The sequence below is a fragment of the Atheta coriaria genome, unplaced genomic scaffold (assembly GCF_025399875.1).
Source record: "Atheta coriaria isolate IRGN ID8LTWV9N9 unplaced genomic scaffold, Caltech_Dcor_3.1 hic_scaffold_9_pilon, whole genome shotgun sequence".
NCBI classification, from domain to species: Eukaryota; Metazoa; Arthropoda; class Insecta; order Coleoptera; family Staphylinidae; genus Dalotia; species Dalotia coriaria.
Genome location: NW_027045451.1, coordinates 3,679,592 through 3,706,920, shown reverse-complemented (window position 1 = coordinate 3,706,920; position 27,329 = coordinate 3,679,592). Strand labels below are relative to the sequence as shown.

Genomic DNA, 27,329 nt, shown 5'->3' with positions numbered 1-27,329 from the left:
ATAAACATATATTCCTGGAATAGAATCATTTGGAATGCGGCGAAACCAAAAAATTTAAAATAAATATTGTAGTCGTATATAATCGAAACTTATTTATGAAAGTTAATAAATTTTCAAATATTGAAGGTCATAAATATACATTAATACTAAATTTAATTAAATTTTTTCAAATTTTCGAAATAAAAATAAAATCGATGAAAATAAAGTTTTACTGTTTGAATTCCAATTCGCAGCTCCAAACACATCAATTGCTACTTTTTCCTGTGGCTGCAAATTTAAATTCCCTGAAGGAAAACTGATTCAGGAGGTAATCCATTCTTCGTGCCGATGTATAACTCAATGCGGCTGGCGTACAACGTGTTTCCAAGTAACGCTCCGGCGTCGATGGTGTACGCGAATAAAAGATGCAAAATTTAATTGCCTTGCGGTTACTTTCCGTGCGTTCGATTCACACTTGTACTTTTCCTACAATTTTTGACGCTGGCGAAGAGTCTGAGGGCTTGGGACTGAAGAAAGATATTTGTTTTGTCGGTTTTATAGTCGCGTCAATATTTCAGCAATTTTTTGCTTGATCGTGGATAAAAGCGGTGGCAAAAAGTGATATTTCCCTTGAAGTGGTGGTAATATTGGTTGCGGTCTCAAGTAGTATCAAGTAGTGTGAATAATTTTATTTCTTGGTACAAAAAGACATTTTTACTGAAAATGTTATTTTAAAAAAGATGAAATAATTGCAAATGTGCGCATTATTTTATAAAAATCCGAGCAGTGAGATGAGAATAATTAAAATGCGTACTTTAATGCTGAAACAAAAATTTAAATAATTTAAAAATATGTTTGAGGGAGGTTTTTTTTGCATTTTACGCGTGGCTGACATGCAGAGAGTGCGGAACGCATGCGGCAGGACAAAGCCTGCGCGCGTCCGCCCAACGAAGAAACCGGCAAAACGAAGTTCGTAGACGCGTGAGCGTCGCGACGCAGACAGTTACGAACGTACCGCAAACGCGTCGACAACACCACCGACCCGATCCCGACGTCCGATCTCACCACACACCGGTCCTACCCAACAATCGAAAGTGCATTTCATCACTCAAAAAAAAAATCCAATTCAAAAATTTAAAAATAAAAAAATGTGAATTTAATACAAAAACAAATTTACCAAAAATGCGTTTGAGGGAAAAATCAAGTACCAGTCCACACTAATGGATCATCAAACAAATTTCACCAATCTCACCTCGCTGGCATGGAACAACAGCCAGCAGGCACTGGTGTACACACTGAGTGTAATCGACAACGCTTCCTACGAAGAAGAGGTAGCTCGCCTGTTTGCAATCAATCAGCTGGCATCGCCGGCGGCACTCGTCACCGCCGTCCTGCTGGTCTTCCTCTTCTCGCCGACAATTATCATCGGTAATTCACTGGTACTGATTGCCATCTATCGTTTTAAGCGATTACGCACGCCGAGCAATTACCTGGTGATGTCGCTGGCGACGTCGGACCTGGGCGTCGGGATATACACGCCGGTCGGGATGTATCTGGAGTTGTGCGGCGTCGGCGGGGCGTCGGGCGCTCCCTCCGGCGCCGCGCTCTGTCTACTTAACTACGGCGTGCCCATCACGCTCTGCTGCGTCTCGGTGTTGGTGATGGTCGCCATCGCCGTCGATCGCTTCACGTCGCTTGCGAGACCCCTGCGGTACAATAATCTTATCACGCACACCGCTATGGAGAGGTACATCGCGGTGTTTTGGATTTATGCTGCTCTGGTTGGCTTCTCACCTTTTACTTATCACATGTTTTATGGGACGCCAAATTATCAGTAAGTAAAGAAATTTTAATCTAAAAAAATTTTTTTTTATTTTTTGATTGAAAAAAATATTTTTACCTCGAAACCTTTTAAAGGGCACATATAAAAAAATGTAATATCTATGATTTGCAAAACGCCCAAGGCAGAAGTCAAAGAAAGCGTTGAGAAAACAAAGCCATAAATCATTCAATAAAAGTTCAAGTTCACACCGGCGATCGAAGTTCCGAGAGAGTTCATTCGACCCCGGACACAAACACCAAAAATCTTCATTCGGTATTGTTGATCCAACAAGCCTACAACATCCTATCGCATCCGTTTTACTTAAGTCATATCCTTCCGGCCTCGAAATGCGAGACACACACGCACCGCAAACAAAGGAGAATTGGGAGAATAAATAGAAGCGATATAAATATTACAGAACGCAATCTTAAGGATTTCTATCCTCGTGGAAAGCGTATAACATTACAAAACCCAATAAAACAAACTGTGACGTCGGATATGTCCGATAATAAAAGTGAAAACACATTAATATGTTATGACCTTAGTTCAGTTAGCGTTGGTTGGTGGGTGTAGTGATGGTTGCAGACACATGTGAAGCCTGAAACATGCTGACCATGACAGCAACACACCATACACATATACAGATGATGAACTGCCTTGACTTTCATACCTCACACTCATGATCGATTGATGTACGAGTATGCCCACATGGGTTGCATTCCATGTGAAGCAGAATTTGCAGCTGGGTGAGATGTTAGCAAGTCCAAGCAGGAAATCGATAACGCGCCCAATTTGATGCGAATTATCCCAGTTTCCGGAATTTGCTTTGTATGCAACTGAATTTACAATCAACATCCTCGGCTATCAACATGTACCCATCAATTACATGACAAGTTGGAGAGAGTGTTGCTGTTCGGGGCAAAACTTTGTAGATTTAATTTTGGAATAGCAACGGTTGCAGTGGAAGCTATATCGGACCGGAAATCGATATTGCGTTGACATTGATCTCTGTGCCTTGACATTCCAACAAACCAACAGTATTTAATCTGTCTGGCTAATAACGTTTAGTTTTATATTCAGTTTTTTTCAAGAGTACGCGCTATGTATTGATCGCGTGTTTGATATTTCTATTTATGTGATGCTAGGTAATAAATTTATGTGAAATGTCTAACAATCTAACATTGCATGGTGGAAAGTTTACATGGGGTGTAAAACCGGTCGTGAATTACTGTTATATTATGATAAGATACATTCAGAGAAACAATTGAAACATAAATTGAAAAATTGAAAAAATACGAAAGAAAATACTTCAGTATTATACAGGGTGTCAGATAAAAACTCAATTTTCTGAAATTTTACGCATTGAAGTGTAGAAAACACTTGTTTTCTACTTTAATGTAATATTTCAGAGATTGTTTACAATTTTATAGTGATAACACACAGACAAATAAAAAATTGAAAAATAAATTGAAGAATTGAACAAATACGCAAAATACATCAAATTATACGGTGTTAGTTAAAAACACAATTTTTTTACAATTATTTACATTTCCAGTGTGGAAAACACTTTTTTTTTTCTCTTTAGATATGTAAAATATTATTTTGTGAATATTTACAAATTTTTAATGTGGATAAAATTTACGTTCCAGTCAAAATATGTTAAAAATTCTATGCTAAATGCGACCTCATTAGTTTGTTTACTAGTAGTCAATTTCCGATTTATAAATAAAACATTACATAAAATAATCTACCAATATTTATATCCTCATTTACGTATATCAAAATTCGCAACGTAGAGAATTTACTCTCTATTTTCTAATATATACGATTCCCTAGCTCAGGTGCAGTTTCATAATTAAAGACAACATACTAAAAATATTATTCCCTCTTTAAAGCAAGAGAAAAAATCAGCGGAAAAATTCTGCGTCGTAGCATATTTTGCAAGATAATTTGAATGCTTGATGCCTTATTTACGTAAACCCAAATTATTTGAATTTACCAGATCATCCCACTTTGCTCGTTCGGCAGCCTGATACCACCGCGACCCATCCAGCTGTTTATGTTTCTGCGCCGTTTACAGCCGTCGGCGTTCATACTGCTGTGGTGTGCTATGGTTATATATCTACAAAGCAGAACGGCGCGGGGGGGCACGCTTGCCGTGCCATCACCGAGGTGCGTCACTTTCGCTGCGGTACGGACATGGCTCGAACGCGCGCGCCGCGCTACAGGGTTGCGCTCGCGTGCGACAGGGATGTTCCTCACGCTCTGGCTGCCGTTTCCAAAATTGAGTTGACGTTTTTTCTTTACACGCATTTGTTTACGACAGCATTGCCTGCGTCATCTGCTCCAGGCTACGCGCGTCAGAGATTAGGGAATTAAAGTTTTTTTTTTTAGAAAGTTTTTATTTTTATAAAAACAAAGTTTTGTTAGTTACAACGTGTATAACTCAAAGAACTAGTTGACAGATTTTTGATCGGCAATGATTTATTAGACTCGTATTTATTGGAAATAGAAGAATAATTAATAAAACATTAAAAATGTCACTGAAAGGTGTTAAATAAGGTGTTAAAATTGATATAGGAATTTAATCATAATTATAGTTAATTATTTAAATCTGGTGTATAAAATGCATTATTAGTATTTTTATTTATTTTTAATAAAATTGCAAATCTTCTTGATGGAATCGATACATGCCAGACAAGAAAGTAAAAAATTAATTACATTTTACTAGAAAAAATAATGATTGACGTAAAATTGCTTGCAAGTCAAACCAACATTTCAAAAGTGATTTGCAATTTGCTTGGTATTCTTTAAATGATTTTCAATCACGAGAGTAATAACTACTTGTATCTGAAATGGGGTACTGAGCAATCAAGCGCGAGAGTTAATTACTAGTGGATATTCCGTGCTATTCCTCAAATTACTCCCCAATTTAGAAATTAATTAAACGGAGATGCAGGGAAGCCGGCGAACGCTTTGCAGAAACAAATCGACTTTCTCTCACGTCACAGCGTGACCGTTGATAGAAATTTGAGGAAGAAGGATAATGCAAGATTGTTGCAGATAGTTTTGCGGTTCGATGACGTGCCAAACCGGCAACGTATAGTCTAAAGTTTAATTAAACGCTGGTTGAAAATATGCTAGGCTGACCAGATTAAATTAGTTAATTTGAAGTTTGCTATACATATACACGAATACAAAATATAGCAGATATTAGGTTGCATAACGTGGCTTCCAAAATAAACAACTACGTTTTAATTATAAATTTTCCGCTCTAAGAATAAATCTTTATGCAGCACGCAGAAAACAATTACTTTCTTAATGTTTGCTTTCATTAATTTAAGTTTGGCATTTCTGGTTCCGTGTTACTAAGAATAAAATTCATATCGTATTCTTCGCTTAACGAGAGAAGACGGAGCTTCTTTTTCACCACATTCATCGGGGGCTTTCCGATGAACTTATTAATGTTAAAACTGTTCATACGCGCCAGTTGAATCGCTTTTCAGGGACAGCGATTTCTATATACGGAAACCGGTATTGTACACACAGTGGAAGGCTCACCAGTGAATTTCTTAATATATCCTCCATCGGCAAGATTCACTCACAGAAACGCGCACGCTTTTGATATTTTCAGTGTGCGTCCGAAGTTTTACGTCGTCTTTTCTTCGAATTCGCCGAATCTTTCGGTATTCTTCATTCATTCGCGCTTCAATAATCCATCTCAGCACACACGAAAAGCAAAGAGTAAAAAGTACATATCAGATTCGCAAACTCTGATGAGAACAAAAAGTGCACAGAAAAATGTTACAAAGCGAGGTCATAAATTGCGTAGCACGTGTGAGAATTTAGATACTGAGCTTTTCATTTTCTTTTGTTGGGTAAAAGCTTTGACACATAAGAGAATTTTTTCAAGCGACGATATTAATAGCGTGGTTAAGTTGATACTTTTTAAAGAATGCCGATATCTCTGCGGCATGCATGGAACAAGTTTAATGTCGCAATTGGTTTGGAGCGACACACGATAAGCGATGAAACTTTAACGAAATTCGACGTTCTAAATTTAACTTTACCGCCGGCGAGAAGCTAACAAATTATAATGGAGCGACGTCGGTTTTGTTTTCACAAATACTGTATGGAATAAGGACAATATGAACTTTACATCCTGGGACCCAAATGTAAATAGAGACTAAAATGGAAACTTACTAACTTTGCACACGATGCTAAGATGAATAGATTACATTAAGTTCTAGCACGCGTTGCAATGAGAGGAGACACGTTAGTATTCATTTTTAAATTAATTAGTTATACTTTCCATTATACATAATAGAAACTTGGTTTAGGTTAGGCATTTCCAAGGTTAATCTATTCTAATAATGAGCAATGTAATTCTCGTGAATTTGATCAGACTCTAGGATGCCACTAATTGCTTGTTCCACGGTATGGTGGCAGGGTTATTCCTGGCTACAATTTCGCAATCAAATCACCACGCTTGTAAATTGAAGCCATGAAATTTCTTTTACTCCTGAACGATGCCTGTCTGTATTCAAGCATATAATTGTGATAAATTGAAGCATACACAATAAAGTATATTAACCGAATACTTAACAAAAACTCCAATTACGTATCAAATATTATTAGGAATTGTAAAAACGTTTTCACGTCGAAAAAATAAAACACAAACGGAAATTTCCAGTGAAAGAGAACAAACAAAAGCCGCGACCACAGAAAAAAACGCGCAAGAATTTCACAACAATAAACGTAACAAAGTATTGTACAACAACGCAGCGGAAAACGTAATGAATGCATGAATAAATTTGCATCGCGTTATTTCCGCACATTCTGCGCTCTTCAAATGTTTTAACACTTTCATTAAGCAACGCGCAATGCTATTGCTTTATGAGGTGAACAGTTTATTGAGGATTCTTGATTAGAAATTGAAAAAAAAAAGATTTTTAATTTTTTGATATCGATACTTTTGTATTTGTATTTATTTTGTACTTATTGTGTATTTGTGAGTTAAAATACCACTGATTAGCATTCTTTTAGATTCCTTTGTAGATGTAGTATTTAATTAGCGGATTAATTTATTAATTAAAATCATTAGCACGAAAAAAAAAAAAGACGCAAATACGTTGATTATATTCGTGCACGAGCGATGAGCTCTTTCATATTCCCATCGGTAGGTGAACATTAATGAAAAATTACAAATAGGTCACGTTTTCAGTAAACATCACGACTTCGACCACGATAAATTCTGAACAAATACGAACGCCATGCTGTGTACCAAGATGAAATATTTAACAGCACACACAAATATATCTGTTACTTTTATATATAATTCAAACAATTCAACAAACGAATTGTTTAATTTTTTATTTTGTACAAATTTAATCGTTTTCTTTAATGTTTAACACTTAAAATTAATAATAAAACACAAAGCGTTGTAATTTAACCAAAATCTTTAATATTTAATGTCAATGTTTAATGAATTAGTAAATAATTCCATCTTTGACTAAATGTAGGCAACCAAATTACCCTTTAATTCAGCTTCGTCTTCATCTCTGACACGTGAAAGTTATTGTGACTATTAGCGTGGGAAACGAAGCGGAGCAACAATCGGGTTGAAGGGCGGCCGAAGGTAAATGCGGAGAGAATGAGCCTAGGCTAACCGTGAACGCGTGCGGCGGCAAGCGGCGGCAAACGGTGGAAAAGTGTAAATCGATATCGGGCGTCATTTGGCTAACGAAACTGTGTTGGCTGCTGTTGCAGTCTGCACAACACGTGCGGCTTCACGCTCGACTGCTCAAGGATCAAGACAATCATTATTTATTACATTATTTGTTTATTAGTATCGGCAGACTTTTTTGTTGATGATACGTTTGACCATCGACGTAGAAAATCACAGGAAAATAGCATAGTCGTTTGGCAGTTCGTTAAGCATCGTTTAGATAAAGTTTTCAGGAAGGTTATTTGTGTCATTTGTGGGGTGCTTTGGAGGTTTGAAGGACGACGTGGTGTTACGATCGTTTTTGCCGCCAGGCTCCTTGTTATGCATCATCTTGTTACGTGCAAAAATGATGTATGAAAATATAAGTTGGAAAGCGTTGAAAGTTGTTACACGTAACATGTTTTGATTACCTTCATCATTCATTTTAAATGTACTTAGATCTTATGAAACCCAATATTTTAACATGAGTATTACATTACATGGTAAAAAGAAACTTTAGGTTATACATGGAAGTGTAAAACTGGTTGCCTATAGTAAATTTAGAATGTTGATGATTCTAAGGTTATGTTTCTATTGTTTGCAGATTTGTATGCTTCTCGATGTCTTCACAGATTCAAAAATATTAACACAATGGATCGTGATCTACCTGGCGTTACCAATCGTTTCCTCCAGCGCGTTCAACCCGTGGATTTACGGCTATCGAAATGGCGAGTTGCGGCTCGCGGTGCAAAAAGTCGTCGACGATGTGCTGACTCTACTCGGCTTTAATTATCGCAGCCATCCGATAACAGATGCGCACGTGGTGCCACCAAGTATAGCGGCAACGGCCGGAGACGCCGGTTCGTTAATCAACCACCATCCGAATTGCAACCATCTTTATCATCAACACAATCCACTCGCTCTCGATTTGGTCGAGTGCGTTCCGCAAAAACAGACGCCCATTAAGCGTGAGTACTACAGCTGGAATCCGGATGATGAGTATCTATTAGTGCCGATGGCCAAACCGGAATCGTCTGGTTTCCTCTCTCTGGACGACGAAAAGTGTACCAGTGTAAAAAATATCAATGTAACGTTCAATAACAACCATTTGAACAGCAGTGGCCGGTCGTTGAATAATAATCATTTGCATGGTGAGAACAACAAGTGCGCAAAAGTCGGCAAGAAGCGTTATAATCGAAAACATCTCAGCACGCATTTAAATTTCAATTTCGTGAAGGATATTAAAGACTTTAAAGAATTGAAGGATAAAAAAGAAGCAAAAGAAACACATGAGATTAAGGAGTGTAAAGAAGACAAGAAACAAGCGCAGAATTGCTACAATCGGCCAGGATTGAAGGGATCTAAAAGTATGATTGAGAGTTTTGCGGGTTTGAGGAATGGCACAGATGTGTGGATATTCAAAGGCAAGAATTTGATGATTAACGGTGCGAGCATTGTTTAAATCACGGGAACATAAATTGTTGTGGTAAGCAACCAATTTAACATTTGCATGAAGGTTAGGTTTGTGAGCTACACGAAACACCAAGTTAACTTAACATTAGAGAAGACGGTAAGTCAATACGAAACAACAAACAGAGTACTTAAACAAAGGTCTACTATAGTTATTTTTATACAAAGAAAAAATATCTAAGAATATTGAGAGAAGACAGAATTTATCAGATCAATTACCCAATGGACTATTCTAAATGTTCACTTTTAATTGTAAACAAATCGTTGTTTAATTAAAGTAATTTTTATGTCAAATTGTCAAACAAAACTACAGAGTATCTATTGTATAGAATCTCTTATTAATAACGGAGATTTACTTGTTTCTAACCAAACATTTGAAAAAAAATTGGTTCCGGTCGACGATTGTAGGTGTCGCCACTTCGATTGGTTAGCAACCGGTGAATCTCCACTATTCGCACATGTAAAATACTAAATTGTATTATAGTAATTAAACAATTTCGCATTCAAATTCAAATGTCAATACGAAAAGATGTGCGATTCTGTACTTAGGTGTCTACCATCATTCCACTTCACAACCTTCAACCTCCCAAACACTCATTAACGTTAAATAAATATCAATTTTATATGCGTGCAGTGATTGCACAATATAGTCACATTTATAAATGTTAACTATATAAAGAGATTATCTAATAATTATTGTACTTAATGACTGTTGAACGTTATAAATTTTAATTTAAGGTGCCAAAGATTATATTTTATGCGTTAGTGAACTTTTTCTATGGTTTAATAAGTCAGAATTCAATTGTGCGCTAAATAAGTGAATAGAACCAAAGATACAATGTGCTTATGATGCTGTGAATAAGAATAATACCAAAAATATATAGAGAATTATTTATAGATAAAAGATATAAACAGAGTAGACGTATTTAGAAGGATGTTGGTGATATGACGGAGAGATATATTATCTCAGGAAATATAAATATGTTCAATTTATTTATAATTACAAATGTTAAATGAGTTCGGACGAAAACTACTCCTACTTTTTTACTTCCAGAATTGGATTGTAATGGAACATTTCCAGCTACTATGTAATTATTTAAAGAAAAAAATTAAATAAATTATTATAAACTGTGAAATTTTTATTTAAGTTTTTCTGATAAAAAAAACAGCAGTTCCCGTTGCATTCTAGCAATTTTGAACTTTTTATTTTCCAAATATTTTCTGCGGAAACACCTTTAAAAGCTTTGATTTTTCGTGAATAAAAGTTGAATTACGTTTTTACTGGTAATTATTCAAGCATTGAGTGCATTTTCATGTTGTTCAGCTTGAATTAAACACCGAATAAAACGATTCAAATCATGAAGCTCCACAAAAAATATTAATTATTCTGATGAGCCAACTTATCTCATACCAAAGTTTTTCATGGAAATATTTACGGGAATAAAATTAATTTTAGTTTTTTTAAACTTTATTTAACATTCTGCCTCATTTCATGCTTCAAATCTATGTTTACAAAATATTTTGCATTTCTCTTCACAATACTCGTAAATGTTTATATTTTTTCTACGATAATGCGGCGATGTTGCTACTATTGTATTGGAATCGTTGACGTGGGTAAATATGCGCATGCGCAACATGTTTATCCACTTGATTTGAACATCTATCGTAGAAAAAATTAAATAACATGTTTAAATATGACTAGTAAACACTCAGAGTGTCCAAAAGTCACATTTTACACATTAAGTATACAATTTACTTAAATTCACATCTCATCACATTTTAAACTCTTTTCCTTTCTTTTTCACGTTATAATTTTGTTTACAACTAAATTTTCATTTTTATTATTGACTGATTATAAAATTTTATGTGGCACTTCTATTTTAATCTCTATAAACTAAAACTAAAGTTCTAATCTTTAATCTTATCGAATTTGACTATCTGCTACAAAACAAAATTAATAATTCAACATTTGTGGCAATTATTAATTATTGTTTTAATACTGCTTGTTTCAATGTCAAGATTTCGATATTGAGATCTGTTTGACAACCGAGCCAGCTCGAAATAAATATGCTAGTAGTTTTATTTGTGCCTACAATTTACACTTTACTTTGATGATGATTCATAATTAATAAATTGTCTTGAGTTGTGTGGCTGGATGCTACCTTGATCCGTTTGTGTTTCTTTATTGTCTAGTGTGTAATTCATATGGGAATGGGAGTTTTTGCGAGGGTGCTGGACTTGCTGGTGGCGTCCTTTAGATTGGAGTCGTCTATTTTCTCAATCTTCTTGAGATTCTGAATGACCGCGTTGTGTTCGTCGAGTAGTTTTCGGAACTCATCTTTGCGGTGTTCGACTTCATCCTGCACAAATAAATCGTAGTAATATTAGGAAATATTCTAAGAAAATGTTGGAGAAATGAGGTTAAGACGAGATTTTTTGATAAATAGTGCAACGTAAAGACGTATGCAACCAAATAAGCTTCGGGGGAATGCAAATAAGAGCTTTAAGTTGAAAACATGTTTTCTTTGATATAGAGAAGGATAATAAAGGCATTGTGCGCAACAAAGAGTTTTCCGGTCAGCTTGTCAACAATTTTTAATTTCTAATTGTATACAAACATTTTTTAAATAAATTAATATGGATTTGTTTAAAACAGCGTAGGAAAAGACTAAATTTATTACTTACAAGGATTTTTGAATGGATTTATCTGGAGTACCCGCTCGACCTTTTGATTCTTCCGCCTTCGGTTTGTTTGAGGTTTCTAGGTGATCATCGCAGGGTTTTTCCTTTTCAACGTGCTCTTTCTGCAGTTTGGAATCAAAATCGTCAACAACAATACTGTAACAAAACACATCAGTTTAAAATTTACACAAAATAGGTTAAACTGTCAGTATATACAACAGCGCCATCTATATGTTGATAAATAAAATAAAAATCACAGTAAAAACACTCGGATAATTTGTAGTGGCAAATCAAAACTCTACAAATTTAATTTTCAATTAAAATAAACACTGGCCCACGTATACCGTGACCGCAAACGCAAAAATCAATGCCAGCCGGAATCCAACCAGCACGTATAGGTAATTCGTGTGCACTGCAGGTTGAATAACATCCAGGCAGCGCATTCGCTTGGTAACGACGTTGTGCGTCATACTGATTTATGCAATTTTAATCATTCTCCGCTAACCCAAAGCCCAAAGCCAAAATCAACATCGTTGCGCGTTGAAACTCGCTAACTAGCATCATGAAGCAGCTCTCCGCTTTCAACAAATCCGTGCACTCATAGAATGTAAAATAAATACCAGCAGCCACATTAGTTACAAAAACATTCACAACAAAGATCTTAAAATTGTTTGTTCTTGTGTGAATGAGTTGAGTGTCTGTTCATTTGCATGTGGCGCTGTCGCATTATCTCCATGTTATATCGTCTAGCCGTGGCTTTGGTCCGGCTCGCTCGAGTGTAATTCATCCCCGAGTTTTGTCGGGCATTAAATAATTTAGCGTTAGGCATTTACGACGGACGACTCGTTCAAGGTCCGTCAACGCGTCGCTTCTAATACACCTAACCTCACATCAGCGCTCGTCGCCGGCGAGCACTTTGCAGAATGCTAATTACTAATCGCGTTGAGATGTGCGCGCTAAATGGTAAACACTGAAAGGACAAGTATTATCTGCACCATCACGGGGGTAGTAACCGACCCACGCGATTCAGGAATATTGCAAATGTGCAAGCTTTTAAAATACAAATTTTAAGTGCATGTACTCCGCGTACCTTTTGTATCATTTAATTCAATTCTACTTTCATCTTCATTTCTACTTTGTGCCTCTCGCTGGTGCATTAATATTCAGAGAAATTGCAGAGAATTCCAAACTCGTCCGAAGATGAAGCGTCATTCGCCTCTTGAATATGTAATGTTGTTCGGTCGGACAAAAAAGTCCGGGTTGTCGGATTTAAGCGCGTAAAAAACTCCAATTCATTTTGAAAAGTCATTGCAACATTGTTGAGCCAACGTGTAGATGAGCATAGGTATGAACTACGATGGGATGATAACCTTTTATTTATGTAAAGCCTAATCTAAATGCGACCACGAATGCAAATGCGGCGGCTAATGCAAAAGGTGAAAAAGTGCAACACAAGAAATTTGTTTCCAACTGTGGCGCGACAAAAAACTTGTTTGGTAAACAAATTTATTCCGGACGTGAAGGAAACTTCATCTAAATTATTAACATTAAAAAATAATAGACATATAATAGGTAATTATGGTTTATTTAACAAAAACAGTGTAAAAATTGAGTAAGTTTTGATTAAATTGACTCTAGACAACACAGCATACAATATATGCATAAAAAGTTGCATAACTTCAATGTGTTCTTTTTAAGATTAAATTCAGTCTGGGCATTGTTATGTTATACACTAGATTAGATGGAAATTTGAATTAATTCCATTTGTTTTGCTCGTGCACAGCACGAAACGATGAATTATTATTTTATCGAAAGCGTTCACGTGTTTATATTTAGAATACCAATATTTGAAGCGATGCAGTCCACTCCATAACTATACATTTCCTCTCTCCATTGTTACATTGAATTTAAACATTGCAGTATTCAAAATGTATTTTTAGCTCTATTCACGATTACACACAATTTTATTTATGATTACGCACCGAAAATAGAAAAATTACATTTCCAATTACTTCTTCAACCAATACGGCTAATATTCATTACTTTTCTTTGCAATTACACTCAGACGACAAGAATTCACATGGGATTTAGAACAATAAATTACACTCATGATATTTATCTATTTATAGGACGCGCCGGCGTGCGCAAAAGTTTTCTTTTGACGTCATTGACATTGATCATTGAAAATAAAAAGAATTGAAAGAGTTTGATAGTCCTTCACTTTGCAGCATTAACTAGATCCTTATTACGTCAAGGAAACATCCACGTTCGTAAAACACATTGCGATTGCGTCAATATAAATGCGGCGACGTCAAGGAATTCGTAACGAAGGTGAAAATCGAAACGTGATTCACGATTTGGTTTCAATGAATTTTCCAAACAAACCAACAACGTCATTAAAATTTAAATTTTAGTGTTATTCAAGTAATATGCGGAATTAAAATCTAGTGATGTATGCGCTTGTTGAAAACCGAAATGAATAAATTATTGCGCGGCGTACATGCAATTGATTTAAAATGGTGGCTTGTGATAAAACAGATTTCCGCTCGAAACGTGCCGATTTTCTGCCTAGCTACTAGCCAACATTGTGTGCCACACACCGCAGTAATTGGAAAACACGTAGCGGCGATTAATTCACCACTTATATTTTTTTTTTTATTTGCAGGTAGTTATAATTATCTTGTTGTCAAAACTCAAAGTGCACGGTAAACTCTGACTGACTTTTCAACGTGACTAATCAACATTAAATGTTTACGAAAACAATTGTAAACAAATTCTTTAATTAAATATTGATGTTTTGTTACGCATTGTATTTGTGATTCGGCATGCCAAAATTGGCTATTGTTTATTACCGATAACTCGATAAGCTTTGCGCACAATAACAATTTAATGAAACGGTGATAATTTCCACGCATGCACACAAAAAATAAAGATTACCGGTCGGCAGCAATCGCGATTATAACAAAATGTCATTTAAACAATACATTTATTTTTATATATTAGGAAAAAATCATTTTGGTGGATTAATTTGCATAATATTGCTCTAAACCTTTAGCGGAGTAAATAAAATCATTGTGTAATGCGATTGCATAATTCAATTGTTTTATTTTTAGCAAAGAATGCATAAATGCATGGAATTTTGGCTGAAACACAAACGCATCCGGTTGCGACATCTTGCGAACAAAATATTAATCAAATTAAATTTATTGTTATGTCTTTGATGTTTTTAAACATTAAAAAGTGAAATAAAAGTCGTCTATGGGTAATATTTCATTTTTTATTCGCGTTTTCAATCGATAACGAATCAATGTAATCAAATAAAGATACCAGCACTTTGGTTTAATAAATAAACAACTTTCAAACTTTTTTTTTGGTTTTATTGAATTATATTTAATAATTTTACCTTAACATGGATTTAGTCCGTTGAGGATTTTCCGGTTGAAACACTTTGTCCATGTTGAGCCGAATTCTTCGTCCACGTGCGGAAGATGTACGCGATTCTAACAAAAGTCACCGATTCGCGCTTCACTAACTTCCGGCAAGCGCACGCGAGCAATGAAATCGAAAGCGCAATCGAATGCGGCGCGGCGCACGATTGAGTTTGAAGTTGAATGTCACTCGCAGCTCGGCGGCGAAGTTCAAGTCCACGTTGGCGTGTGTCTAAGGTCCTGGCCGTGCCGGCTCTAATGCTCTAATGAGAAGCCGCGAGGCGGAAAAAAGTCTCGGCGCCGCCTCTGGTTCGATTTCGTGCCACTGTGCCGGCCGCCCGTGTGCCGAGTGTGTCGAGCGAGTTCGTTTGAATGGACTGGAATGAAGCAAACACACATCGAACGTGTTTTAAAATTGACGAACGGAAACCCACACACACACACCAACACTGGTGGCGGGCAGACACGCGACCGCCAGCGAGAACGGTTTGACGTGAGTCGCGCGGGGGGGCGGTCGCGATATCGCTATTGAATTCTTCCTCGTCACTGAGTTGCCACCTTTGCCGCCGCCGTCGCACACTGTAACACTTTTCGACTTCCCAACTTCTCAGCGGCAGCGTCATCGGTATTGCCAGGCCTCGTTTCGGTTGTTTAGATATTTATGCAGCAATTTAATAATGAATCATACCGTATACTTCAAAAAGTGAGTGGATTAAAAATACCCTCAATCAATATCTTCAACAAAATTCGCGATTTTATTCGTTTCTTAAACACCCAGTGGGTGCACGTTGTATTTTCGTCACAATGCGATACATTACAAACATGCACAGGTTCAATATACATTGATTAAAACTAAACGCTACACGAGGCGCATGATAATAACACCAGGGACGTATTTAACACCTTTATGTCAATAAATATTTATTTCTTTTATTTTCGTAACATGCAGTTGGTGATTTATTCTTGGTTCGCTTTTATCGTTTTACTTTAATGAATTTCAATCAGCGTCATCGCTTCGAATTGCTTTACTTTTATTTCGTTATTTTCGTCTTGGTTTACTCCACTTTTTACTCCATACTGCGCACATTTACGAGTTGATTGACCACCAACGCTGATGGAAATTTTGAGCCGTCCCCTTGATGAAATATCGAATTACAGCAGAACATTGAAATTGTTCCATATTTCAAGCGTGTTAGTAAATTTGAATGAGTGTGTTGTTATTGGTTGACTCGCTTCATTCAAATGAGAAGAAACGTAAACACTCGCAAACAACAACAACAGTAATTTATAAGGATTCATTTTGAATAAATACCCGCATATCAATTTCGTAAAGTAATAGAAAACGTGATTTTCTTTATTTGCTATTAATTGTAGGCAACACACAATACACCACAACATGAACATAACCAATATTAATTATAAGACGTTAAGTTTTATGTTGTAGAATAACATTTTCTCGGTTCAGGTGAATGTAAAAAATGTAAAAATGTATAGATTGTTGACTCATGATAAATTAGCAATTTTGCACTAATTGTTTTGTTTATACCTTACTGCCAATTACATCAACGTTGATTTGTAGTTGAGCGTCGCTAAACTTAATTAGTGATTTTAATCGTAAAAATTAAATTACAGCATAATTTTAAATCAATATATAATTATTAATTAAATGTTACTTTAAGACACTGTTCGATAGTTGTCTAAATAGGTTATAAATTCAAGTCGATTTTATTTTCAATTAAATTCAACACGTTGAAAGGTGTTAACGCATTTATGTGGTTAGTGTGTGTATGCGGGTTCGTGTGCACGTGAGAATTGCGTGGTGTAGCGATCGGTGCACCAAAATTCGTTTCGATTTTGCGCTATAAATAGCCAACGCGCGCACGCAAACTAATTTCGTTCGTAAGTGTGTCGCTGAGAGTCCTGCGAGCGCGCGTCGTAGACGGTAATGAACGGCGACGCTCTTTTTGTTCGACGAAACAATGTGCTATTTGCCACTTTGCCACTTCACTAATTTTCAATAGAATAATCAGAAACCACTAAAGTAAAACATATATGGTTTTTATAGTGTGATGTAAATTTGGTTGCCTAACATAAAAAAACTTTTGAGGTTACTTTGTGAAAAACCAACCACAACTAAAGGAAAATGAGGTCCCTTGATAAATTATAAAACAACTTTATTACATTTCTACCTTAAAACAGTAATTTATAAAACTTTGCGTCGTTTTTTCCTTTTTTTTTTGTTGGGATGATAAAAAACGGTCTTACAACGATGATAAATCGTCCCCAAACATTATTTTTACAAACCAACTCATAGGTTTCCCCCGTTACCCAATGTTTTATCTTTGTAACCAACTGACTGAGTGACTGACTCAGTCGACAGTAACCTCTTAACGCATTTTGCGTCTGCACGCTTGGCAATTATTCAAATCATTCAATTGTACGGCTGCTGGCTCTCGCCGACGATCATGACGATAATGACAACGAGCGTAATAATAATTTGCGTCATTCGTCATTCGGCTAATTCAGGATAAGCTATAATAGATTATAATCCATACGCGTACATACAGCGTGAAGCTGCATATGTGCATATGTACATTAAACACATTATTGAATCTCACCGTTAACCTTTTATTAAAACCGAATTATCTACTTGAAGTATATGCAAACTTGGTAAATATGCATTCAGTATTTTAATGATTCATCAACATCCTGGACTCATGGACATAATTCGTGTTGTTAAATGTTATGTAATCAGTTTGGAAAACTGTTTGTTTAATTTATGCATTCGGCGAATTCCTTTTCAAGTGGAATTTGTTCAATTTGTTTGAAATACTTCAATGAAGTTGATCTTTTCACTAGAAAAAACAGCGTTTGCGTCAATTGATGAAGAGAAAAGTATATTTTTGGTGTATTTACGTAGATATGGGAACATTAAGCAGTATTTTATATATGCACATAAATATTAGTTACATTGTGCTAGTCACTCAACTTGTATGTTGATTTTTGAACCGTAATGTCATAGAGTAATTAATTATCCCACAGAAATTAAAGCATCATTAATATTAATTATACTTGTTATTAATTACAATGTAATGAATACGCTTTTATAGATATTAGTTCCATTTAAGACCGCTAGATGGCGCGACACGTCAGTTTAATTATTTCCTATGTGTTTGAGTTACGGTACAATCACCGAACAATGAAAATTTTCTAACTTTAAAGTAAATAAATGAATACAATTTGTTTTGTTAAAATAGATAACAATTTAATGTGATAATTTAATTGTTTAATATACAATTTTTTAAAGTTACAATAAATAAGTTATTTACACAAAAGTACAACAACAACAACGCTTGTTTCTGTTTCTGTTTATGTTCGTCTTTCATGTCTTATTCGAACACATCCAACTGATTTTTAATAAATATGAACAATATCTCCCGTGCTGATATTCAAAAATCTTTTAAAAATTAAATGCAAACTAAATAAAATTATTTGTAAATAAACAAAATTATATAATGCATTGAATTTACTCCTCGGTTGGTGAAGTTGGCTCAGCAACTTCTTCCTCCGCTGGAACCTCTTCTGCTGGTTCCGCAGCTGTTTCTTCAGCCGGCGCTGGGCTTTCAGGTTCTTCAACCAGTGGTTCTTCACTGCTTGCTTCGTTTTCAGCTGGTGTTACTTCAGCGGCTGCTTCATCGGCTTCCGCACGTGCTTGTTCGGCTTGTTCAGTGAGTTCTTTCTCTTTGGTTTCCAACTCGGCTAACTCTGCTTCTTTTTGTGCTAATTCAGCAGCTTCTGCTTCTTTACGCTGTTGTTCAGCTGCTTCTTCTTCTGCTTTGGCTTTCTCGGCTAATTCGGCCTCTTGCTTCGCCATTTCGGCAAGTTCTTCGGCTTGTCGTGCGAGCTCGGCCTCCTTTTCTTCTTCTGCTTGACGCGCTATTTCTTCAAGACGTAATAATTGCTGTCTTTCTTCTTCGGCTTTAGCGGCTTCCGCCTGACGTTTTTCTTCTTCCAAACGAACGCGTTCTTCTTCTTCTTTCTTTGCCTTTTCAATTTCAGCCTGAAGACGAAGCATATCAAGATCAATCTTTGGATGGAAGGTTTAATTGGTTTATTAGTTCCATGAGGAAGTACTTAAGTTAGTAAGTTTTGTGAGGTTATGTTATTACCTGTTTAGCCAATTCTTCTTGTTTAGCTTACATTTCAGCTAACTCTCAATTCAGCGGCGCTTTGGCAGCAGCTTCGCTGCGGCATCTTCTTTTGCTTTTGGCTACGGCGGCCGCTTTTCTTCGCGGCTTCTTCTTCAGCGCGCAGCAGCCTCTTCAGCTGCTTTCTTAGCGCATACCCCTCAGCGGCTGCACCAAGCTGCTCCGCAGCTTTCTTAGCAGCGGCAGCTGCAACGCCAGCTTCCTGTTTCTTTGCTTTAGCTTCTTCGGCGGCTTAGCGTTTGCAGCAGCTTCTCTTCTTCCTTTCTGCGGCCTTCTTTGAAGAACCGCAGTCATACTCTTTTGAAACATATAATAAAGAAACAAAACAAATAAAACCATTGAACCATCATGCATCAATCAGTAGAGATTTTTATGCGCAATACCAGCAAGTTTGGCTTTAACATCAACCTTTGCGGAATATCAGCCGGATTGATCTCGTTGAGCTTGGCCAGACGTGCAGCGTTCCTGCTTGATCTGAACCACTTCCCTCAGTGTCCATGTGCGCGTCCTCCGTGGGCGTGGTACTGAGAAAACCGAGAAGGTCGTAGTGGGGTAAGATTACGCGCACTGAAAATGGTTTTACGGTAATGACGCAAGTATCAATTAAGCCTGGATAGACACTAAATGAAAACGGTTGTGTACAGAGTGTATGCTTTTATTTAATCCTACACATGCACATAGTGTTTTGGAAACAATACAAAATACAAAAAAGATATATATGGTACAAAATACAAAACATTTAATACATACAAACATTGAACATGCAAGAAAAAATGTTCGTAAAAGTGTTTGGTATTACAGTTTTGTTCGGAGATTTTTAATTCGGCAGATGCATCAAAAGTCATTAAAATACTATCAAGCGGAAGCTCTGATTCGTTTTGAGATGTATGACAGATGTTGGTACTAATATTATGTTGCATATTGGCCCAACCATGTAGTCAGCAGAGACTTACTTTTTATTTAATGGGAGTTTTTATTATTTAAAGATTCGGTCCAATCGTCACCATTTGGGGCATCAGGTTTGCATCTCGTCGATGTGGTATTTTATTCGCTTGTTTTATTTTAGATTCCGTTTAGACGTGGTTTTGTTTTACAGTCAAACAAATACAAAATCAATTATGTATGTAACTTGTACAATAAATAATTCTTGCGTTTACAACGTAGCTTTTGTTTTACTAAACGGACACTTTGCTTTAATTGGTGTCCTGTTGGAGAATCAAAGGAGTGAAGAAGGATTTTTATGACGAATGCTTCTTTAAATCAACTTCAAGAGGTATTTAAGAAGGATTCATAGAATTATTTTAAGAATTTTAATCACAATTTTAATTATAAACCACTTTTTAGTCAAAAACTACAAAAAAATGTTAAAATTGTGACTAAATTTGATAAAATTTCACCTTAAATCCTTTGTTTCTGTATTTTTTTAAACAAAATAATATTTTATTCTCTCAACAACAATAATTTAAGTTAATTTATATAACAATAATTTAAGATTCAAGTTTTAAAAAATCTTGCGTTTTATAGGCGAAAAATAAACTCTCTTAAACTATTTTTAAAACTCGCGCGTGTTTAGTTGAGATTTTTGCAAGTTTTACCCATTCAATCAAATTTGATGATGTTTTAATTGATTTAGTATTAATTGTTAGTCGTAATAATAACATTTGAATGAATTAACTTGCATTGCAACATGACATAACCTCAAACAATCAAAAAATAATTTATTTTTGTAATTTTGTGTTATATCAGTTTGCAAAATTCAAAAATCTCAAATAAATTCTGTTTACTTAAAGTATTAGGCCTCTGAACAAAATATATTTGCAATCTTGAAAATAAAAACACAAAATTTAACTTATGTGCAAAAAATCGTGTGCGTAAATTCGTGCATCATCTTTCAAATTGATTTAAATCTATTTGATTTGTTTTTATTTGTTTGTTTTGTGTATTATGATAATGCGGTGTTGTGTGTGTTCATGTGTGTGGTTTTTGTTTTGGTGATGTGGTAGAAGGAAGTTGCATTATTCACTAATCTCTTCTACTTTTGGTTTAACAGGTTTCTCTTCAACAATACTCTCCACGGCTGTAAGGAGAGAAAACCATTCGCATCAGAACACATCGACACGCCAAACAAATTATTAACAACATCTTTGTTAAACAATTATCCAATTAATTAATTCCAGCAACAAAAAGATTATTAATATAATGAAATTTACATTTGATTATAGTGAAGATGGAAATATAACGAACGAACATCAACGAAAACACACGTTCAAAACAGAACAAACAACACGTTGGACGAAAATAAACACTGAACGGATTTAGACGGTGAAACAATCGGATGATTATGACATTATGTTGGGTCATGTGATGTGTGTGATGTGCTTTATTTTATGATCCTTTATTTGCGAGCGCTTCTGCTTTTAAGTTTACATTTGCTTTAACGTGTTTATTTTTTGCTTACAAGCTTAGGATGAAAAGCGTTAGTTCAATCTTTTCAACCTGCTCAAACAGTTATCCTTTGCAGAATCTATTTTATACGTGGAAATGCTACAAGATATATATTCTAAGACGATAAAGATCATAACATCATGTAATAAGCTGTCAAACGCATTTTGACAGCCGAAAAGCCAAAATCAGAGCAAAAGCGAAAAACGGGATGACCTCAAAAAGGAAAAAAAGCGTCTGAAGCATGATACAGCAGGTCATGAAACTAAATGAGAAAAAAGCCGTGAAATACGCTGTGAAATACACACGACGATAAAAATGTCTTTGAAGAAATAAAACTTGATGAGAGCAATATTAACATTTCTACAATCTAGAGCGCGTAAACATTTTCAAAATTTGGAATCATTCGAAAGCGTAAACAGAAAAAAATTTCAAAATCCAAATTTATATCGTACTAAAATACTAAAATAAATAAAAAATAAAGAGAAATAAAAGTTACCTCGGACGCTGATGGGCTTTTTGATGTTTCTCTCTTCACGGAAGCGATTGATGTAGTAGCTCAACAGTTGAATGTCGCTCCTTACAGGATCATCGTGGTAGACGTAGATGTTCTTGCGGCGTGGTTGTGCCTTGCCGCCGACGATGGACACACATGCGAGGCGGCCATTGTCTGCATTGCCACAGAAACAATCACATCACAAACACAGAAACAGACAGTATCAGATTACGAAAAGGTCGATGGAAGAACTTGACTTGATTTGACAAAGGACCTAACCGCGGGCTGTACTCAAAAAACAAACAACAAACAAACATAATCCAAAGTTACAAAAAAGGTAAACAAATTAATTGAATTTACGATAAGCCTAAAAACAAAAATAAACCAAAATAAAAAGTTTTAAGTCAAAAAAAGTTGTTTTTAACTTACTAAATTGTCTCCTGACAGGATCACTCCAGTAAGTAGTATATTCAGCGGAGTTCGATGGTGTAGAGCAGATCATCTTGTGAACGTAGTTGTCGTTGGACCACCTGGCCGGTGCTTCCTCATATCTTTCGCAAATCAACAGAAAGAAATTAATTACTTCGTTGCGAAATGTAAGTACATTAATCTCTAGCACTTAATCAAAGTGCATCGAGCAACAGGCAAGAAACGAGTAGTTAACATTAAGCCGACATTAATGTTAACTACTACCGCGCAACTTAGTTAATTAATTAAATTACGTCGGCAGCTAGCGTATCGAGCGCGCACTGAGAGTCATTAGACTATTTAACAATAGTTTCAAGACGTTGACTAAGTTACAAAGACGTGGAAGGACTTTTAATGGATCGACAAATACAAACTAGAATAAAATGAAGTTGGTAAATAAAACTGTTTGTGTTCTAAACAAAAAACAGGCTATTTTTACCTTTAGAAGTCAAGATATTAACAAAAACGTGAATATTTATAATTGATTAAATAGGCAACTTGTTGTTCTTCCATGTGTTTATACAAATATGTTTTGCGTGTTGCATATATTATTTTTTTACCCTAATGTCACTTTTTATCTTACATGTCTTGTTTATTTGCTAGGTGTTTTTTATATTTCTTATGGTTAATATCTTTAGGTATTTACTCCATCATCCTCTTTAGTGCTGTAAAATGATAATAGTTTTCAACGTCCATCTTTTTCGCCGCACTCTCCCGAGGCTGCAGGTGCCGTCGGCGCAACATATATTCCGACGGCTTCGGCGCTTAGAAACAAGCTAATCGAATCTATAGAATACTGGATTTCACCGCCTGAATGAAACCAGCGAAAGTGTTTGCACGAAAGCTTTCGCTGAGTAAATTGCACGCAATCCTGGAGATTTGCGCAAAATAAGCCATTATAGTCAGATACAGGTGGATAAACACTTTACAAAAACCAATTAAAATAGGAGAAAAATAAACTATCGAAACTTTCACATAAAAACTTAAGTATTTATACTGGTATTAAGAATATTGATTGATTGCGTACTATTCCTGAGTTTGATACTCAACATTTTAGTTTGCGTTATGATGTGATAATAATAAAGCCAGGAATATCAGAATAGCTAACTTTAAATGTATATGGCCTAAGAAAGTTCTAACGAGTGAATGCACAAAATGCGCAAAACATACGTACGTTCACGAAACCTTTACAACCTTCACAACTTGTGCGTAAGTTTGGTAATTTTGTTCTTGGCTACTTTTCGCCGTGGATGTTTTTGTGCGTTACGCTTTGGTTCGTCGAACTTTCAGCCGTTAAGGGGATCTATTCACAAATATAAGCGGTAAATATAATACTTTGAAGAAACAGAGCATAAAAGTGTAATTATGTAAATCGTGAATATAGGCAACCCAAATTACACATTTATATGAAAATTTGTTTAGATGTTTACTTTTAATAAAACGAATAAATATAACCCCTTAATTACGCGCAGAACCCTTATAAATTAACGTGATTGTGAAAGGGACTATCTAATAACATGATAGCAGAGTCTAAGCTGAATTAATTTAGCAAAAGCGAAGTTGCGACAAATCAAATAAATCGAGTTACAGATACACGTCAGATAAGGAAATAAACATAATAAAATCCTACAAAATCTAAAAATTTATTTCTTAAGACTTTCTCGTATATTTCTATGATTTAATTTTGCCCAAAGATTAAAATTAATCAATTTAAGCTTCAATTTAAGTTGAAAACTCATCAAAAATCTTCACGCTTGAAATATTGATTTCATACTCAACTAATCATTGAACTAAACTTCTTAAATATTTAATCTTTTCATAAAATTCATATAGAAATTTTCCTAAATTGGATTTCCAGTAAAAAATGAATGAAAATTGAATATGCATCGTGTATTATACAAACTTTTTAACCTGTCCTTCATCACGATAACGTTATAGCTAGTTTTTTATTACTCACGCTTGAAACACTCGCAACTCTTTAATTTTTTGCTCACTTTGACGTGAAAATGTTGTTAGTCCGCACATTACCAGCAATGAATATTCATAGCATGCATACATTAAGTAATTACCTGCTAGAGTAGCTCGTGTAGGGTGTGTAGGGCAATGGCATCTGCCTGAGCTTGCGTGGCACATGAAGGTGCACTTGATTCGACAGTGAGTTGATCTGCGCCCGGATCGCTCTCGTTTCATCATCGAACATCTAAAACACAAGCCGCAAACGCAAATGATTTCCATCCTAAAACACCACCGCCGCAACGTACAAACACTTTAGACTTTGTGAGCATACCATACTTGGTTTTGGTTTGTTTTACGCTTCGCTTTTTGTTTTTGTTTAATTGTTTGGTTAATAATGGCGTCTGTTAATCATTGGTCAGTGAACGAGATGATGTGCTGCGTGCTGCTTGAAAGAAACGCTACAAAAATTACATGACTACCAAAATGTGAAAAAATTTTTTTTGGTAGGATCTCATGTGGCGACGTTTCCGTGTCAATGGCGGAAATACTTACGCGTGCGTAATGGTGTGGCGCCAGGACGGGTACAGAGATAGATCAACCATCTTTCCGATGGATATAAACTAAGATGCGAGTAGTAATAACTTCTCGTCGCCGGGAGCAGCGAGCGAAGGTACGTAGGGGTGTAGTCAAGGTACGAGAAGGATAGTAGACGCGGAGATATAGTAAGGATCGTAATAACGGCTGGTATAAAGGGTCGAAGGACGATAGACTGGCAAGCTACCGGTAATCGGATTTCTTACATAGATTATCCTCTGGAAAAACAAGTCTCAGTGTCAAAACTGCACCAAAATGACATTAAATCATTACACATGGAATGATGATGATGATGATATTAGTGCAGGTGCTAAACTACACTTTTTTACATATTCACGATGTTGAATTGTTAGTTTGGTGAGAATTTATTGATCATGTGAATCCCACAACATACGCAACTTCGTATACATGTATCATAAGTTGCCTATATCATATTTTCATCTGAAAATTTTATTTTATAAAAATTTTGCACAGCATAAAATCAATCAATAGCTAGAGATAGAATAAATAAATAAATGTTATTTTCATCATTTTAACGCACAATTGAAATAAATATTGATGGAGAGAATTATATAGCGGTCAATTTTGCGGCTGAAATAAAATTTGAGTGCTTTGCAGTTTACAACGCTCTCGAATAAGAGGAATGTGACTAGTGAAATATTTTCGCACATGCAGCCATGAGTCTAATTGGCATGTTGCCATTTGATGCAAGGTGGAAACGGTGGAATGGAAGTTTCATTTGTGAATTCCCAGAACACGAAGCAATACCAAAAGTAAACATTCAAGCAAATACGAAAGTTGCTAACATTTAGCTTGCAAAACATATAGGCATACGATATAACTAGTTAAACTACAGTTGCCTATCGGGTGAAGTGACTAGAAATTTGTCAATATAGTTGCATACATATCAGGAGAACAAGTGGGCGGAGCATAATTAAAATTTTCCAAGTATTAAAACGGCTAATTGCATGCGAACGCCGTTAAATCTTCTGTTTTACTTTGAATGAGCATCGAAAAAGTTAGTTTTTAATTAATTTTGCTTCGATACTAATCTAATGCTTTAAGTAAAGAAGCTAAAGACTTTTTAGCCGCTTAAATTCAAATTCAACAGTTCTTGCTGTGCAAAGTTTTCTGTTTGATTGAGTTTTAATTATATTAAAATGAAGAGGATAAGATTGTTTTCTTTTTAAATTCTATTTTCTACTTTCTACTTTCATTCGTGCTGTTTTTGGTTTGGTTTATACTAGATTCATTCATTAATTCAATTCGACTGTCATTCATCATTCGCATGACCTTGGCAGGATAGTAATTTACGTCCGGTTTCGATTTCATCCAGACATTCGCTCGCGCAAACACTCACCACATGGCTATCGGAGTTGAGGTAATCGTTGGTGTACGAGTTGTACGTGTACGGTCTAAGTTTGTTTTCGATGCGGTCGAATTCGCGATAGAGCGTCGACGGACGCACCCGCACCACAGTCGGTGTTGGCGTGACGACGGTGAGCCGCTTGTGCCCGATGTAGGGGATGATGCGGTCGTACGAATGCACAACGTGCACCTGCAAGACGAACATTAAAAACCTCTCTCCACTCCACAAAGAGGAAGAAGCTACAGCCTTGCGCAACAAGCGGAAAAACGTCCGGGAAAGACAATATATGAGCTGCCAATTAAATCTTCAATGTCAAACTGAACTTTAGACGTTTAAAATTAAAATCAGCTGCAAAAACAAAAAAATCGTGGTTTTTTCGTGATAAATAAATTTCAATTTGAAAAAATCCTGGAGGAAAACGTGGGTCAACGTCAACCTTGACATAATCGAAAGCCGAGCGGAAAATAAAGGACGTCTTGAGACGTCTTGAGACGCCAAGAGGTTACTTACCTTTCCTAAACCAGGCAGGATTCTCACTTGTCGCGAGGGCTCCGACTGGAAAGAATAAAACATGAGATTAATTAATTTGCTACCAGCCTGAGTGCATTAATTAAAAATTACACGCGTCGCCCCGAAAGTCAATTAACCAATTTTCCTCTGACACTTTTCACGGCGCACGAAAACGCGTTTAACAGAGCTAACAGTATT

General features: G+C 35.9%; 3 protein-coding genes across 3 annotated transcripts; 1 reads left to right on the top strand and 2 right to left on the bottom strand.

Moving 5' to 3' along the window:
- Positions 1–1,129: 1,129 nt before the first annotated feature.
- On the top strand, positions 1,130–9,368 carry LOC135798565 (adenosine receptor A2b-like). Its single transcript, XM_065311430.1, is given in 6 exon segments — positions 1,130–1,809; positions 3,814–3,902; positions 3,905–4,041; positions 4,043–4,079; positions 8,110–8,384; positions 8,469–9,368. Coding segments are annotated over 6 exon segments (1,650 nt in total). The 5' UTR covers positions 1,130–1,199; the 3' UTR covers positions 8,971–9,368.
- An 8,959-nt stretch (positions 9,369–18,327) lies between these two features.
- On the bottom strand, positions 18,328–19,590 carry LOC135799797 (uncharacterized abhydrolase domain-containing protein DDB_G0269086-like). Its single transcript, XM_065313004.1, has 3 exons — positions 19,434–19,590; positions 19,258–19,283; positions 18,328–19,148 (listed from the first exon to the last, which is right to left on the bottom strand). Exons 1-3 carry the CDS (start codon positions 19,588–19,590, stop codon positions 18,615–18,617), a joined length of 717 nt encoding a protein of 238 aa, XP_065169076.1. The 3' UTR covers positions 18,328–18,614.
- A 1,124-nt stretch (positions 19,591–20,714) lies between these two features.
- On the bottom strand, positions 20,715–27,194 carry LOC135799796 (uncharacterized). Its single transcript, XM_065313003.1, is given in 9 exon segments — positions 20,715–21,373; positions 22,238–22,408; positions 22,664–22,785; positions 24,772–24,902; positions 25,211–25,224; positions 25,227–25,256; positions 25,259–25,435; positions 26,567–26,810; positions 27,132–27,194. Coding segments are annotated over 9 exon segments (1,014 nt in total). The 3' UTR covers positions 20,715–21,311.
- Positions 27,195–27,329: the final 135 nt, after the last annotated feature.

Coding starts and splice junctions, on each gene's coding strand:
- LOC135799797 (XM_065313004.1), bottom strand. CDS start 19,590: ATGACTGCGGTTCTTCAAAGAAGGCCGCAGAAAGGAAGAAGAGAAGCT. Junction 19,284..19,433: donor CTTGGTGCAGCCGCTGAGGG/GTATGCGCTAAG, acceptor CTGAAATGTAAG/CTAAACAAGAAGAATTGGCT. Junction 19,149..19,257: donor AAGAAGAATTGGCTAAACAG/GTAATAACATAA, acceptor CTTCGTCTTCAG/GCTGAAATTGAAAAGGCAAA.